Genomic DNA, 16,333 nt, shown 5'->3' on the forward strand with positions numbered 1-16,333 from the left:
AAGAGTTTCAGAAATCTTGATAGAAGTTTCCTTGAGTCTGTGGTTGGATACCAATGCATACATGCATAGCGTACAACCCATGAGGCCAACCAAGAATAAATCTCAAGGAAAGCACTATTACTGGAAAGCCGTGTTACAAATATTTAATAATTGTCATAGCTCAAACAGATATGTGAATGCTCCTAATTCTCTTCAGTCAGAGAGGAGAGACATCATCAAATACTTTTAACAGAGGCCCCCTAGAAGAGTGATGTTTTAGAAATGGGGCTAAATTAGCTCTAGAGTAAAGGTTACTTTATACTTTCTCTAAAAGTATTTAAATATAAGCCTCAAAAGTTTAAACCAATGTATAAATTACTCTCTGCCATAAAATGTCAAACATTCCTAAAAACTATACATAATCTGGTAAACAACATACAATTCAAAATATCCAGCAACTAATAAACAAAAAAGCAGGAAAATGTATGTGACCTATAACCAGGAAAAAATAAGCAAGTAGAAATAGAAATAAGAGAGATAATGGGATTAGCATACAAGGATATAAAAATAATTATTATAATATGCTCCAGAGCATAAGGGAAAACATAAGACATACTGAGGAAAGAAATGGCAGTTATAAAAAATAAAATCATACTGGATTACATGCTTCTATCTTAAGAAGCTAGAAAACAAGAGCAAATTAAGCCTGAAGAAAGTAGAAGAAAGGAACTAGAACTAAAATTGAAAATAGAAAAACAATAGAGAAAACAAATAAAATGAAAAGGTAGTAATTGGAAAAGTTAATAAAACTGTTCAGCTGCTAGCTAAAACTGACTATGATGAGGGAGGGACATCACTATAGATGTTATAGATATTAAAATAATAAGGAAATATTTTGAAAACCAGCATGTCAATAAATGGAAAAATCACTTGAAATATGTAGTTTATCAAAACTGGCTTAAGAGGAAATAAAAAAAAAATTTGAAGAGCCCTATATGCATTAAGGAAATTAAATTGAAAACTTAAAACACACACACACAGACACACAACCTCAACCCATGTAGCTTTAATGGTGTATTCCATTCAAATTTAAGAAAGAAATATTATAATACAAATTCTAGACAAACTTATTCAGCAAAGAGAGGGAGAGGGAACAATTTACAAACACTTTTTGAGAACAAGTTTGCTTTTCTACCAAAAGCAGACAAAGGTATTACAAAAAAGAGAAAACTAAAGACCAATATACCACGTAAACATGACTGCAAAAATCCCTACAATATATTAGCAAATAAAATCCAACAATGAGTAAAATTATATCATGCTCACTTGGTATAAAAACTCTCAGCAAACTAGGAATAGAAGGGAACTCCTTCTATTATTATCTATTATTATCTTCTATATTATCTATGAAAAATCTACAGTTAACATCATGATTCATTCTGAAAAAACTGATTTCTTACTAAGATTGTGAATAAGGCAAGGATGCCTATTTGCATTGTTTATATTCAACATTATGTTTGAGGTTCTAGTCACTGAGAAAAGGCAAGAAAAGGAAATAAAAAGCTTACACATTCACATGGAAGAAAGAATTATTATTTTTTTTTTCAGAATTAAACATTTTATTTTTGCCATAAGAAGCTCTATGAACTAATGTTAGGCGATGGTTAATGAAAAGTAGAACTTAAAAATCATGACGGAGATTGTACAAGTATGAACACTGCAGTATTGGAGGAAATGAACAAAGTTTCGTATGACTGACAGAGGGCAGGAAGCCAGTGCTGTTGAATTAGCATTTAATTCTTTAGAATATACATGCCTTGACATACAAAATACCTTGATCAATGTTTACCATTTGTTTTACCTTTTTGGTACAATGGAAAAAATGTGCCATCATTCCTTCATAGTGGTTGTTTATGGGGGATCATTACTACCAAGATCATAATAATCATTTAGGGTATATTTTAAGGTTAGCCTTGCAAAATTGCTATGGCATTTTAAAATCTTTGCTTAGTTTGAATGTTTTCATTTTGTCATTTCTTTTAACAAATTATCATTTCAAATAGTTCCTATCCAGAATATTTACAGGTAATTTAGCATAGGAACAAATTTGAAGCCAATTTGAAAGAAAAAAGGAAATTCAATGGCCAGAAAGCTAAGTATAAAATAGAAAAACCCCATGGTAAATATTAAACAGCATCTTGCTACAGATCTCCATTCCAATAAATACCAAGAGTAAAGAGTTTTCACCCCAAAGGAGTATTTCACATGAACTCTAAACTTTGGATATGGAAACTTCTAGAAAAACTGAAGACCCTGAGACACATGCAAGTAAGAGTCTTCTGGCAAAAATACAATTTATTTTTCCAGTTTTCCTCCTCCCAAAAAACTCCAGAAGATACCTTTAATAGGCACAGAGTTTACATTTTATATTCAGAATGTACAGAGCACAGCAGCAGCAAATAATTATATCCATATTATTCAGAATGGATAGTTTTCCATTATAGAATTCCTGGTTTGTCATAATAGGCTTGTAGAAACCACCAAGTTTTATTATGACAAACTAATTTATCTAGCAGTTGAGTCTGAAATGTCTGGAAGCTCTGCTGGCATCAATATCATTCACATTGGTAGAATTGTATCTAACTGGTGAAATAACATTAATGAAACTCAAATTTCCACTGAGAACAATTCAGAGTGCACCCTATAGTCAAAGAGTAATGCCATCAATATCTACACAGAAAGGAACAGATATGGTGATTCCAGAGGTCACAGTCTTAAGTTATAAGGTAATTTCAAATTTCCCAAGGGTTAGTTTACAAAATGGTTTAAAGGTCTAGACTTAGAGAAAACAGACAAATGCACATCACTCTACCCCTTGGTAAGCAAAAGATATTATTTTTCTTTCTCCTTATATTATTGCATATACTGATGCCTGATACCCTCAGCTATCAACTGAAGAAACACTGAAACCATTATCTTCAAATCGAGCTTACCATCAGAAGAATGATGTATACATGAGAAATTATCATTAAAGCTTTAAGTTCAAGGTCAAGAAATAGACTATTTTTAAAAATACATAGTTAAGGGGAAAGAAAATATCTATGCTGAACTAAGAAATATTTAAGCAAGGTTACAAATGACTAATAACTATGCACAACAATCTTTTCCAATAGCTATTAAATTTTTTCTTTTGCTAAAAAAAATCATTTACAGAAGTTCAACAATTCTGTTACAAATGCTAGGCTATATATTTGTTCCAACCTGCTTCCTTTTAGTTCTAGCACTTCAGTAAGTTTTAACTTTATTTTCTAAATGTTTAAATATGTGTCATTTTAAAAGGAAGAAAGGTTATATTGTTGTCAAGATAAATGGGAACTGACAAGCCTATATAACATTCCAAATGTAGTTTGTGATTGCTATAATATCGCAGCAATTTGAAGATGGAATAAAACTTATTTTAGAAGGGGTAAAAACCTAAAAGATCTTGTTGAAAGGAAAATACTAGATCACTGATTCAACTATTTCAAATAAAGACTTACTATTGGAGATTCTAAGTAATAATAACATTTAAAAATATATGCCAGTAGCCTCCCACCTAAAATATGTAAAGGTCTCACCTATGAATTCTATCATTTACAAAGATTTATATATAATTAAAGATCAATTTGGTGGCCTTTAGATTCAAAATTTGAAAAATTTTTTAGAAATATTTTTAACCATAAGAAGCAAAAAAGAAATCTCCATGCTATTCCATCTTCTATCACATAAGAGTACAAAATTAAAAATAAGTGCGACAGAATTTTTCATCTCCTGTCTGCATTAGAGATTTGTTTTTCCATTAGTTTTTTGCTCACAGAGACCACTGCAAAGGTATACAGTGGACTAGCCACCAAAGTCTTTTAGACTATGGCAATAAAAGCAAGGATTAATTCTAATTAGCTAAATCTGATTCATTCTTCAGATGAGAGACTTGTCTGCATGGCTATTTTCATGAAAGGAGGGCGGTAGGAGGTGGTTATCCATTTGGACTAGCAGAATACACAACCAAGTGAAGACTTATTCTGAAAATTTCCAGAACAACTTTAGAAGTTCTTGTTTACTTTTTATGCCATATACAAGACACAACACACATTTATAGTCTCAATGTTAAAAAATTGAGAATTCAGCAGTAAAGTGCTAACACGGAAGGGGAAAGTATGCTAGTAACTCCAGTTATTTTCAAAGAACATTCAGACTGCTTCAAATTCTATTCAGAAAACTATCTCTCCAAGCTTATTTTTGTTTGCCTCTTAAATGAGCTGAAAGCTAACTATATAAACAAATACTTGGGTGGGAGGACTTCTCAATCTCTACTCAAAGTTTCAGAAAAATTTGCTTCTAAATATTATCAACAAATAATCCTTCAGATGATGTGGCAGATCAAATTTTCTTACACCTTGTTTTACAGGTCTTCTGAAACCCCTGTCCCTCAATCCAAACCAAAACTTTCTGGTATTTCAAAGGAGTTTAGTAAGATTCTGGTATTATAAATTCAAACTCAGTACTGCCATCTGTTACATTCTGTTTAAAAATCGAATCATTTTCCTGCTGAATAAAAATATCTTCCCAGGTCATTGGCTTGTTCTGAGGAGTAGATGTGGTGGTCCCTACTGGAGGTTCTTTTCCAGCATCAACCTTATATCCAATACCATCATCCTTCATTACAGGCATAGTGCTTGACCTGTCAGAAAGATATGCATATTGTCTGATCTGTAAAGACCTGCATGGATGTAAACGATAAAGCTTCGAGTCCCCACAAGGATCCTGACTATGAACTGACTTTATATGTGAAGACATAAACTGATAGTTGATGAAGGATTTGCCACAAGCCAAACACTGATACCTTCGCTCCCCTGTGTGATGAATTTCATGCTTTGTACGATATTCTGCAAGAGGAAACACCTTCTCACAGTAACGACACGGATACTTCTTCTCCCAAGAATGAATGTTAAAATGTCTCCACAAGCTTGTCAGACAGACATATGACCTTTTGCATACAATACAGATATAATAGACCCTTCCATCTACTATTAACTCATAGTGATCATCATGTTTTACTTTCATACGTTTGTTTGCCGTCTCACTGCCAGACGTTTTTGGTGTCTCATTTTCATGTCTGGTCTCCCCTTCATCAGGGTCATCTTTGACAGTGATCACTATGTCATAAGTATCTTCACCGATATTTGCATAAACCTTGCAACCAGTTGACAAGCCTTCAATTTCAGTAGCTGTATCTAAAGTAATGATCTTCTGACCCTCCATCAGATGTTTTGATCCTAAGCCTGGATCATTAGTGTTTCTAGTAATTACATCTGAAATTTTTAAAGAATTGGAAAGTGGTTCTTGCACGAGTGTAGGAATCTGCATTTTCTGTATTAATGATCCATCAAAACTGGTATTTTGGGAGATATCAGCCTGTGGGACCAAAGACGTATTACCGACTGCCGAGTCTGGACTGGAGCTAATAGTGTCATCATCATCATCTATAATTTCCTCCTCTTCCTCTTCATTGGTCTTGTTTCCTGTTAAAATAGCACTGTTTGGTGTCTGCTGATTCTGCACAAGTAAATTGATTGAAGATGACATATGATTTGGAGGTGAAGAACTGACATTTGGTGGTGTAGTAAGTGGTGTCTGATTTAACAAAATAATGTTGGGAGTCAGATGTGTTGGAGCCGAAGATACCAGCAATTTTTCATTTCCTTGTGTTTGGCTCAGAGTTGCCTGATTCACAGGAGTAGGAAGTTTCTGAGTAGGTGTGATATTTGTTAAAGGGGGAGAGTTATTGCTAGTGCAAGGTGCAACATCTGAAATATCAACAGGGCCTGGGTTAGGCTGGACCTGTGTCACTGCATTGTTACTTGGCAAAGTCTCCTTTGCAGGCAGAATCTCAGAGCAGAAAATGACATCATCATCATCATCATCATCATCTGAGTCGGTAACAATGATCTTTTTCATTTCATAATCTTCAGCAGATAATGAAAAAGACTCTGTTATAATAGGCATTATAGTAGCCCCATTATCTTGGGCTTCATCTTTTGATTTTTGTATTAAAAGGTTCTTGTCACTAGAATCAGGAGGTAAGGTTTCAGCATTACCATCCTGAGCTGTACCTGAGATGCTTTTAACCTGTGACAATGGGACACCATTGTCTCTGCGATAAATTTCACTCCTAATAACTGCCCTGATTTAATTAACTCATCAAGCAAATCTGATCTAACACGAACAATCTTAGAACTATAGATATAATTGAGAATTTCTGCAAAGATCTCTGCTCTTATAAAGCTCAGTTCAACAACCTGCCCGGCAACTGAGAAGAGTTGATGGAAGTAGGTGCTAGAAGCAGAAAGAATATTCTTATGGGCCCGAAATTTTCGGTCTTCCACAATAACAGTAACATCACAGAAGAGTCCATGGCCGCGTTGCTCATTCAAGGAGTTCAGTAGGCTGCCAGAAAACTGAATGTCTGTAGCAGAAATCAGTTTTCTACTCTCCATGCCTGCTTCCTCCTCCAGCCGCGCGGAAGGGTGGAAGTCCCTCAACAAGAAAAAGCTGCACTCCCCGGCGATTCTGACCCTTCTTTAAATGTCGCTCCAGTCTTGGCAGACGTCGACGCAGCTGCAGCTGCCGCCACCGCTGGTACAGCTGCCCCACGCAGCCAACAGAGGAAGAATTATTTTTTTATTGGTAAATAATGTGATTATGTTTGAAGAAAATCTTATGGAATTTACAAAAAGCTAATGGAACTAATAAATGAGGTTAGCAAAATTACAGAATTATAAGGTCAGTATACAAAAATCAATTGTACTTTTATATACTAGCAATTAACTTGTATAAATTGAAATAAAAAATACCATCTACAATAGCACCAAAAAGTATAAAATAAGTGGGATAAATTTAATGAAATAAGTACAGAGCCTTTGCAATGAAAACTATAAAACATTGCTGAGAGAAATTAAAGTAGATTCAATTAAGTTAAGAGATATACCATGTTCATGGATGGGAAGACTCAGTATCTTTAAAATATTCATTTTCTGCAACGTGTTCTATTCAACACATTCCTAATTTAAACTCTAGCAGATTTTTTTTTTTTTTTTGGTAAAACTTTCAACTTGATTCTAAAACTTTTATGGAATGTCAAAGCTATAAAACTTCTAGAAAAAATATAGAAGAACTTCACAACCTTAGAGTAGGCAAAATTTTTTTAGGACACAAAAAGCTTGAACCATAAAAGAAAAATTGAATAAATTGAACTTATTCTAAATTAAGAACTTATGATTTTTAAAAAACATTGTTAAGAATATAAAAAGTCATACCACTGACTGGAGAAAATCACAATATATATAACTACTGAAGGAATAGTAGTTCCTTCAGTCTGGGACTACATAAAACTAACTAAATAAGTAGTAACAACTCAATTTTTAAAATGAACAATATGTTTGAACAAAACCAAAATAGCTAATAATTCCATAAAAACATGCTCAATATCTTTAGCCATCAAAGAAATGCAAATTTAAACCACTATAATATATCAGTACATACTCCTTAGAATAGCTAAAATTAAAAAGACTGATGGTACCTAGGGCTAGCAAGGGTGTTGGCAAGTAGAACTCTCATACATTGCTGGTGGGAATGTAACATGGTACATCCACTTTGGAAAACAGTTTGTGAGTTTCCTATGAGGTTAAATATACATGTAGCATATCATTCAGCAATCCTACTCCTGGGTATTTACCTAAGGGATATGAAAACCCATGTCTTCACAAAGACTCATACATGAATGTTGGTATAATATTTATTTACAATAGCCCAAAACTGGAAACAACTCTAGTGTCTATCAAGAATGAACAGATAAACAAATTGTGGTCTTTCCACACAATAGATTTACTAAGATGGGGCCTAGTAAGGACGATTTTAAAAAATGTTCTATATCATGATGGTGGTGGTACTTGCACGGAGGTAGAATTTCTCAAAATCTATTGAAATGTACAACTAGGTAGGTGCATTTTATTTTATATAAACTATCTCCTACTAATTAAAAAAAATGAATGAAAAGAACCAGTTAGGGGACACAGTGGCCTCCAGGCTGGAGATGACAGTGGCCTGGACTGGAGGGGTAGCAGAGGAATGGAAAGATGTTGCAAGAAGTAGAGGGATTTGAAAGAGAAAGAATCTTTCACCCTATTTCCTTTTATCTGTACAAACACATCTAATAATTTTTAAAAAATGAAAGTCAGAGAAAGTTTCTGGAGTATTTGATGAGGACGAACAGTAATTTATACAGAAAATAGGGAGTTATGGTGAGTTATAAAGGGATCACTGATGAAATTTCAGAGGCCTATATGGCCATGAAATTGCTAGACAATGTCAGGTAATACCACCCTATATGGATAATGGATAATTATCCACATCTATGATAAACAATGGCATATACATACTTATGTAATCTAGTTACTTTTCTCCACATTCTGGAACTAGGAATTAGTGACTGCCTTCTTCCACCCAAGAATTCCATCTAGAATCTCCTTAAGCGCTCTCCAAATTGTGTATTCTGTGTATTTCCAGAAAGAGGAAAATTGGCTACATATCCTGGAAAATATAGATGGAAACATTTTATAGTAAATATTGAAAGATACAAAATTCATTTCTATTTTGAAAGCAAGGAGGAGAATTATAGAGGAAGTAAAGACTGTACTTAAAATTTTAAAATATATAATTTTTGAAATTATTAAGATTATACTCATTACAGGAAATTTGAAAATAAAGAAAAGCGAAGAGAAGAAATTCAAGTTACTCATAATCCCAATCTTTGTTAACATTTTGTTTTATTTCCTTCTAAACTTTTTTTTCTTCAATGCTTGATCTTACAAAATAGTTGTAATCAGAGTGTCCACACAATTTTATAGCCTATTTTTACCATCAACATTTTAACCTAGCATATCATTCATTCATTTTTTCATTTATATAATCATTTATTCAGCAAAGACTTATTGAAAGGTTGCTATGTATCCAGTATTGATAAAAGCAAGAAAAGACAATTTTTGCCCTCAAGCAGCTTCCACACTAGTAGAAAGAGATATTAAACAATAAACACCAGCAAGAAAATAAATATGTAATTAGAAATTTGCTTCTAAAAAAGAAATAAATAGGGTATTGTGACAGATTAACTGGGGAACACAAATTAGATTGGGAAGTCAGGAAAGGCTGGTTCAAGGAAGGTAATTGAAGTGGGAAAATGGCCAGTTGGCAGTTGGGGAGAGGAACATGGCGGGCAGAGAGCATGGCATGAGGAAAGAGGAGAGTGACGGGAGGTCAGTGAGGCTGCAGCACAAAGTGTGATGGGGAGGGTGGCCTGGGAGGAGACTGAAGTGGCAGGCAAGCATTTGATGGCACAGGGCTTTTGCAGCCAGGCTCAGAAGTTTGCAGTGTATTCTAAGAGTAATGGAGAACCATTGATTGGCTTTAAAATGGGGGACATCTCACTCAATTTATGTTCTTAGAATATTGCCCTGGTTAAGATGGAGATAAGAGTGGAAAGGAGGGTGTCAGTTAGGAGGCCATTGCAGTCGCCTAGGTGAAGAATGGGGTGGCTTCAATGAGGCTGGTGGTAGAAGTGAACAGATTAGAGAAATATTTTTCAGGTTGAAATGCAGGTAGAATCATATGAAATTGTTATTTTTGTAGGTCAAAGAGGGCACACATTGGCAACTTCACACTCTTCTGTCTAGTCATAGAGCTTAGTGTTGCACTGGATGTGTGGACAAGGAGAAGGGGACTGAGGGATGACTCCACTTTTTGTCTTGAGTAACCTGGCAGATGTAGGGGCCATTAAGGAGGGGAAAATTAGAGAACCAAGTGTGGTGGCCGTGAAGGTCGGTTCCTATCACACATCCAATCCCTCTGCCACTGAGTATCAGAGATGTTTCAGAAATTGACTCCAGTTCTGGGGATCATTAGTGACTAGGCTAAGCCAGCCTTGGTTTTCCCATTTACCTTCCAATGGCTGGTTTAGAATCTCAGGCTTATTTTATCTGTATACGCACTGGGCATTTCCCCTGGCCCTGTGGTGAGTATGCAACCTGAATTGGTTCAGATTGAAAGAAGTTTTATTCTGTTAATGGATCTTTGTTCATAAAATTTTAGAACTTTTCTATGTTTTATAATAAGATGGATTCCCAGAATTAGGAATAATGGGTCAAAGGATGGGAACACTTTAAAGGCTCTTGATATATGTAACTAAATGGCTTTAGAAAATAATGGTTCCAATGAACCCTTATACCAGTAAAGTATGAAAGTGACAATTAAGCCATACACTTTCACAGCATTGATTATCCTCATTAAAAACAATCTTAGTTAATTTCTTTGGCAAAAAATATTATTTCATTTATAATTGACCTTCTTTTATTAATAGTAAGATGGAATACTTTCCCATCAGATTATTTTAAAAACAGTGAACTAAAAGAGCATGAACCCCAAAATGTGAAACATTCTTTTTTGGTACCATCTCAAAGAATGTTTCAGAATATCTTCTGAGAAGACAACTTACATTTACTCATTTGCCTTACCCCACACATTGATATTGAATTATAACTGACATAGTGATAATTTCTACTGCTTTGATTTCCTAGCATAAGGGATAGTTTATAAGACTGTATAAATCAAATCAATATATAAGTCCAGGTTCCAAAACTAACTGTATTCATATCATTTAGAAATTAAAATTATAGTTTATTCCTGATATAAAAATCAATGCCAGACTTACAAGATGGTGCAAGTAAGATTTTGTATTATTGCTCATCTCTTCATATGCACAAATCAGGAGTGTTTTCTTTGCTTTCTATTTAATCTACCAAGTGAAAATGCTTAATGTAATTTGAATTATACTTTTGGAAAAGAGGAATGAGCTACTTTGACTGGACTGTCATTCTATCTTTAATTCTCAAAGTCTTAGGTTGTTTTATTCTTGCTCTTCTTATAAATTTAATAAAATAAAAAGAAACAATTATTAATTAATTAATTCATTTTAATACTTTTATTTTGCACAATGAAGAGCCTATCTTCTGAGATATTTATCTTCCATGTTGTTAAGATAATTTTTCTGGAAGAGCCATAGAGCTCTATCTTCCATAATATATCTTGGTCCCAACATCAAAGGCATCAGAAGAAGCAACAAAAACTAATCCTTCTTTCACAGCTTCTATTCGTTCAAGATAGAATTTTATGGAATCAGATAATGGTGGATCTCTTTTCTCTTTGCTTCAAATGCTTAAATCTACTTTTTTTTACACTATTCATGTGTTTTTATTTTATACCATTTCATAATGTTCTTCGATCATATATATTTTGTTACACTGTATGTTCTTTGTAAGCAGGGACTTGTGTTATTCCTCTTAACATTACTGCCAGGAACAGAGTAGACATTTAGAAAACATTCACATCTTAATGTACAGATGCAGTGAAAACACCAGCAGACTTTTCTATAGAATCTATTTTGCCTAGAACTGTTTGTATTGCAGTCCTGCAGGATGTAGTTCTAGATATTTATGACAAAGAATCATAAAAAAATTAAAACAAATTATCATAATCGAAGAGTTTCAAACATCTAGTCTTCCTCAACTTGGCTTTTCTCTAACACCCGTATGTTGTTGAATATTATCCTGGTCAATAAATTCTCTCTGCATCCTCTGAAAGTCATTGTCATAGACAAAGCAGTTTTCTGAGAAAAAGCTAAAACTGGGATGCAACTTTGAGGTTTACATCACCCTTTGGTGTGTTGCCCAAAAAAATACAGTTTGCTTCAAAGAACTGACACAGCTTCCAGAACAGCAAAGGGGCACATGCTGAGAGACTTCCAGTGGTTTCTGACAGCTTGACCAGACACAACCCTTCCTTGCAGAAACTGTATCGCAACATACGCCATGGTCTTTATTTTGCATGAATGCCTTAGAAATTCGTGGACATGTAAATCATACCCTCCCACCCAAAGGGAAAGAAATAACAGGTGACTATAACTCCACGTGCTGCCCCAACTACCTCAGGCTCTATTCTTCATATATACTTCATTTCCTGTAAAACTTACTTTTAACCTTTAAACTGCCCACTTTTATTACAGGCTTCTCAGAAAGAATTAGAGAGAAACCACCTCCTCCCCTTTGAGTTACATAATAGCATGTTTTCTGGTTCTTTCCCCACCCCTTCTCTCCTGCAAAGGGATTCGAAATCTGAACCACTGTGATATCATACAACTCTAAATTTCTCACTGAATGTGTGGTCAGTTAAAAACCAACAAATCTTTCAATCTAGTTAAAAGCCACCATTTGAAATTTGCTCTTCCTTCCCATATTTATTAATATATTAATGCATGAATACAGTTAAGTCTGCCCTATTTAGAGTCATGTGGTACAAGAAGAATGTTCGCTATTCAAACCCACCAATATTTTTTTAATTGAATACATGCATCTTTCCCCCTTTGAATCTTTTGCTGTGTATGCTTATTAGTGCAAAAATAGATTTGACAGCATGGTTTGCAGTTCACTTTTCTCTTTCTTTTTAATGGGTAGCATTGTCGAGTTAGAACTGGTCAATCAGAACTGCCTTCCAGTACTAGTCCTGCATGGAATAGTGCAGGATTAGGACTTTGACAAATGTATTTCCTGAATGATTCCACTTTATGTAAAATAGAGACAATAATGGGATTCTTAGGGAAATTGTGACCTTCTGATTTCAAGATTGTTCTTTCTTAAGCACCAAAGGAGGCAAGAAAAGCTTCATCTTTCTCTGATGCACCCTTTTTAATAAAACGATTTGTTCTGTAAAATTTGGATTCAGTCAAAAGGCCACAGTCAAGGATCCAGAAGGTCACATGTGGCCTAGAGGCTGCAAGTTCCCTACCCCTGGTTGGTTTTCAAAAAATATTGGCCCTTTTTGCCCCCTTTTTGTTCCTCATTTCCTTCTTCTCCATCAACAGTGAAACATCCCAAATCTGGATAATCTTGAAATAAAGCAAACAGTGAATATATGTTGCTATAATAAAATTTTGACTGTGGCTAAAACATTTCTTGGCAGGTATCACTCTCTGCCTCAATGTGCTTTATACTCAAATTTGCTGTACAAACTCTTTCAATGAGATGCAACTCCAGATTGATCTTCAAAGTTCATTATCTGAACTCACATTATTTAGCCAATGCTGTCTGTTCTTCTCACTTAGGTCTCTCCCAATAAGTCAGGAAGTCTCTTCATTGTAGCATGAATTTGAGCATTATGCAAGACCATGTCACATGTTTGCACATGTTGCTTGTATTGCCTGAAGTTTTTCACTCTTCTTCTTTCTCCTTCCAAGTCCTATTCCTCCTTCCAGGTCAAGTCCAAGGCTTGCCTTGAGGAAGTTCTTCCTGGACTGTCTTGTCCAGGGTCTGTTTTACACTTACAGCACATTTTAGTCTGGACTAGCTGCATCTTAAGTGCTGACAGCCACACATGGCAAGTGGCTATCATACTGGACAATGCAGATCTAGTTTGTCTTGCCCATCTCTGCAATCCTGTATCACTCAGCGTTTTCATCACATATCTTGAGTTTTATCTCAATAAACATGACAGCTTACATCTTTGAAACACTTTGTAGTTTGCAAAGTACTTTCACATATATTATCTTGAATGATCTTCACAGCAAATTCTATGAATATGGAAGGGATTACTGTTAACCATTCAGAGATAAAGAAAACAAGACCCAGTTACCAAGACTCTAAGACCTTGAGTAACTTACACCAAACTGTATACAAAGTAAAATAATCATTTCTTGGACTCAGGGTCCCAATATCCAATAATAACTTGTTTCTTTAAACAACTGAGGTCCCAATATCCAATAATAAGTTGTTTCTTTAAACTGTATTTGCATAAAACTTTAAAGTTATTTTAACTTTGAATAGTTAATACATGTTCAATATACAAAATTCAAAAGGCAACCACATTTACTAGTCTCTTATATTCATTTTCTCCTCTTTACTAAATGACTGCATCCTATGTGTGTTATTATACACTTTGATTTTTTTTACATAGTAGTATGTTTAGTATATTAAGTGTATTAGAAGATTGTTGTACATTGTACTTGAAGGCCTACATCATTCTTTGTAACTGTGGTATGGTATTCCACTGTCTGGATGTACTATCATTTATTAACCAGTCCCTGCTGGTGAGCATTTAGGGTGTCTTTAGTCTTTTGCTATGATAAATAGTATTTCAGTAAACAAACTTGTGCATACTTCATTTCAACATTGTGAGTATGTTTACACTAGAAATTCTATGCCATCATTTCTGGGTCAAAGTGTATGTGCACTTTAAAATGTGAAAATTCCCCTTCATTAAAATTTTAAAGATTCTCACTTGCACTAAGAACACGAGTTTCTGTTTTCTTATACCGTGAAAACTCAGTGTGTTGTGAACTTGTACTCGTGAGCTTCAGCTCTTTTCACATGTTCACGTGTCATTTGCATTTTCTGCAGACTGACCATTCATATCTATATCCTGTACTCTGTTTTCCTATTGAATTGTTCTTCTTTTTTATTGTAAGAGCTCTTTCTGTATTAAGCAAATTGTGACAAGAAGTGCAGTATTTTTTCTTTGTTTTTTGATTTCAGCTTTTCAAAAAAGTTTTAGTTTTGCTTTGTTTTGTGTTTGCTATATATATATATAGCTTTCTTTACAATTCTTTTGTGGCTTTGGAGTTTGTATCATACCTAGAATCCTAGTGGTGTAGGTCCAGTTTAATATTTTGTCAGATGATTTCCCAGTAACTCAATGTCATGGTGGAAAAATCCATCTTGTTTCATAGATTTAGAATGCCACCCAAAATTATGTTGTTTTACCTTCTGTTTTTAGATTTATTTCTGAATTTTGTTTTCTCTTTCACTGGTCTATCTTTGCATTAATACTACAATATTTTAATATCTAATAGGGCTTGTCCCCTGACCATTATTCTTTCTCCCCCAATTTTCTGGATTTTATTGTGTGTTTATTTTTTCATATGAATCAGGTTATCTGGTTAGAAGAACATTTCCGTATTTTATTGGGATTGCATTTTATTCTTAGGCTACATTTTGGAGAAGGGTTATGGTTAGGAAAAGCATCTATGTATGATGAGGCTTACCACCCAATGGTATGCTTTTATATTTGCCAAAGTCTTCTATTGTGTCTTTCAGTAATGTTTTAAAGTTTATATATATATATATATATATGTGTGTGTGTGTGTGTGTATAAAACTCATTTTTCTAGGTGTTATATATTTTTATTGTTATTGTAAAGAAGATATTTTCTTCCATTATAACTATTTAAAATACCTTATTATAGAAAATTTCAAACATATCAAAAGTAGAGAGAATAGGATAATAAAACTCCTTGTACTCATCACCCTGCTTTAAGAATTTTCAATTCACACCCAATTTCATTTCATTCAGTCCCCAGCTCTCTTCTCTCCCCTACTCATGTTATTGTGAAGCAAATCCAAAACTATACATTATTTCACCTATAAATATTTAAGTATATATCTCTAAAAGACAGTAGCTTGAAAAAAACCCCACAACTATAATGACTTTTCATATGGTAAAATATTCCACAATAATTTCTTAATATCTTCAAACATCTAGTCAATTGACTTGTTTTCTCAAGTCTGTGAGGCTTGTCTGTAAGGCTTCTCTTGTCTGTAAGGCTTGGTTTTCTTTTTCCAATTCATTTGTTTGAACTTGGATCCAAATAAAATCCATATATTACAATTGTTTGCTATGTCTCTTAAGTCTCTTTTAATCTATAGGTTTATCCTCTGATTCTTTCTTCCTTGCAGATTTTTGTTGAAGAAATTGGATCATTTATTTTCTAGATGTTCCTATAGTGTGGATTTTGCTGAATGACTCCACATGGGATTATCATATTCTTGCACTTCTCTTTATTTCCTGTAAACTGGTAATTAGATCTAGGGACGTGATCAAATTGAAGTTTGATTTGAGGAGGGGAGACTAAATGTTAAAAAAAAATGTGATTTTTTTTTGTGTGGTATTTGAAGCTACTGGTAATTATTTCCTAGATCTGTTGATTCATTAGGGCTTACAAAATTATTATATTCTAAATTAACCATTTTTTCCATTTATTAGCTGGAGTACTTCTAAACAGAGATACTACCCCCAACAACTACTCATATGTATTCTAAGCTACATTCACCTGAGGTGCATTCATATGAGACAGACAGGATAAATGCTTGATTCTTTGCCTTTATTTGTTAGTTTTCAAAATAACAAGTTGGTTCTTAACATCATCAGAGGTGACTGGT

The 16,333-nt window shown here is 34.1% G+C and overlaps 1 protein-coding gene across 1 annotated transcript; it reads right to left on the reverse strand.

The window, feature by feature from the left end:
• Positions 1 to 4,384: 4,384 nt before the first annotated feature.
• On the reverse strand, positions 4,385 to 6,519 carry LOC105861039 (transcriptional regulator Kaiso-like). Its single transcript, XM_012746287.3, is given in 2 exon segments — positions 4,385 to 6,165; positions 6,168 to 6,519. Coding segments are annotated over 2 exon segments (2,028 nt in total). The 5' UTR covers positions 6,516 to 6,519; the 3' UTR covers positions 4,385 to 4,485.
• Between the last annotated feature and the right edge of the window lie 9,814 nt (positions 6,520 to 16,333).

The sequence above is a fragment of the Microcebus murinus genome, chromosome 17 (assembly GCF_040939455.1).
Source record: "Microcebus murinus isolate Inina chromosome 17, M.murinus_Inina_mat1.0, whole genome shotgun sequence".
NCBI classification, from domain to species: Eukaryota; Metazoa; Chordata; class Mammalia; order Primates; family Cheirogaleidae; genus Microcebus; species Microcebus murinus.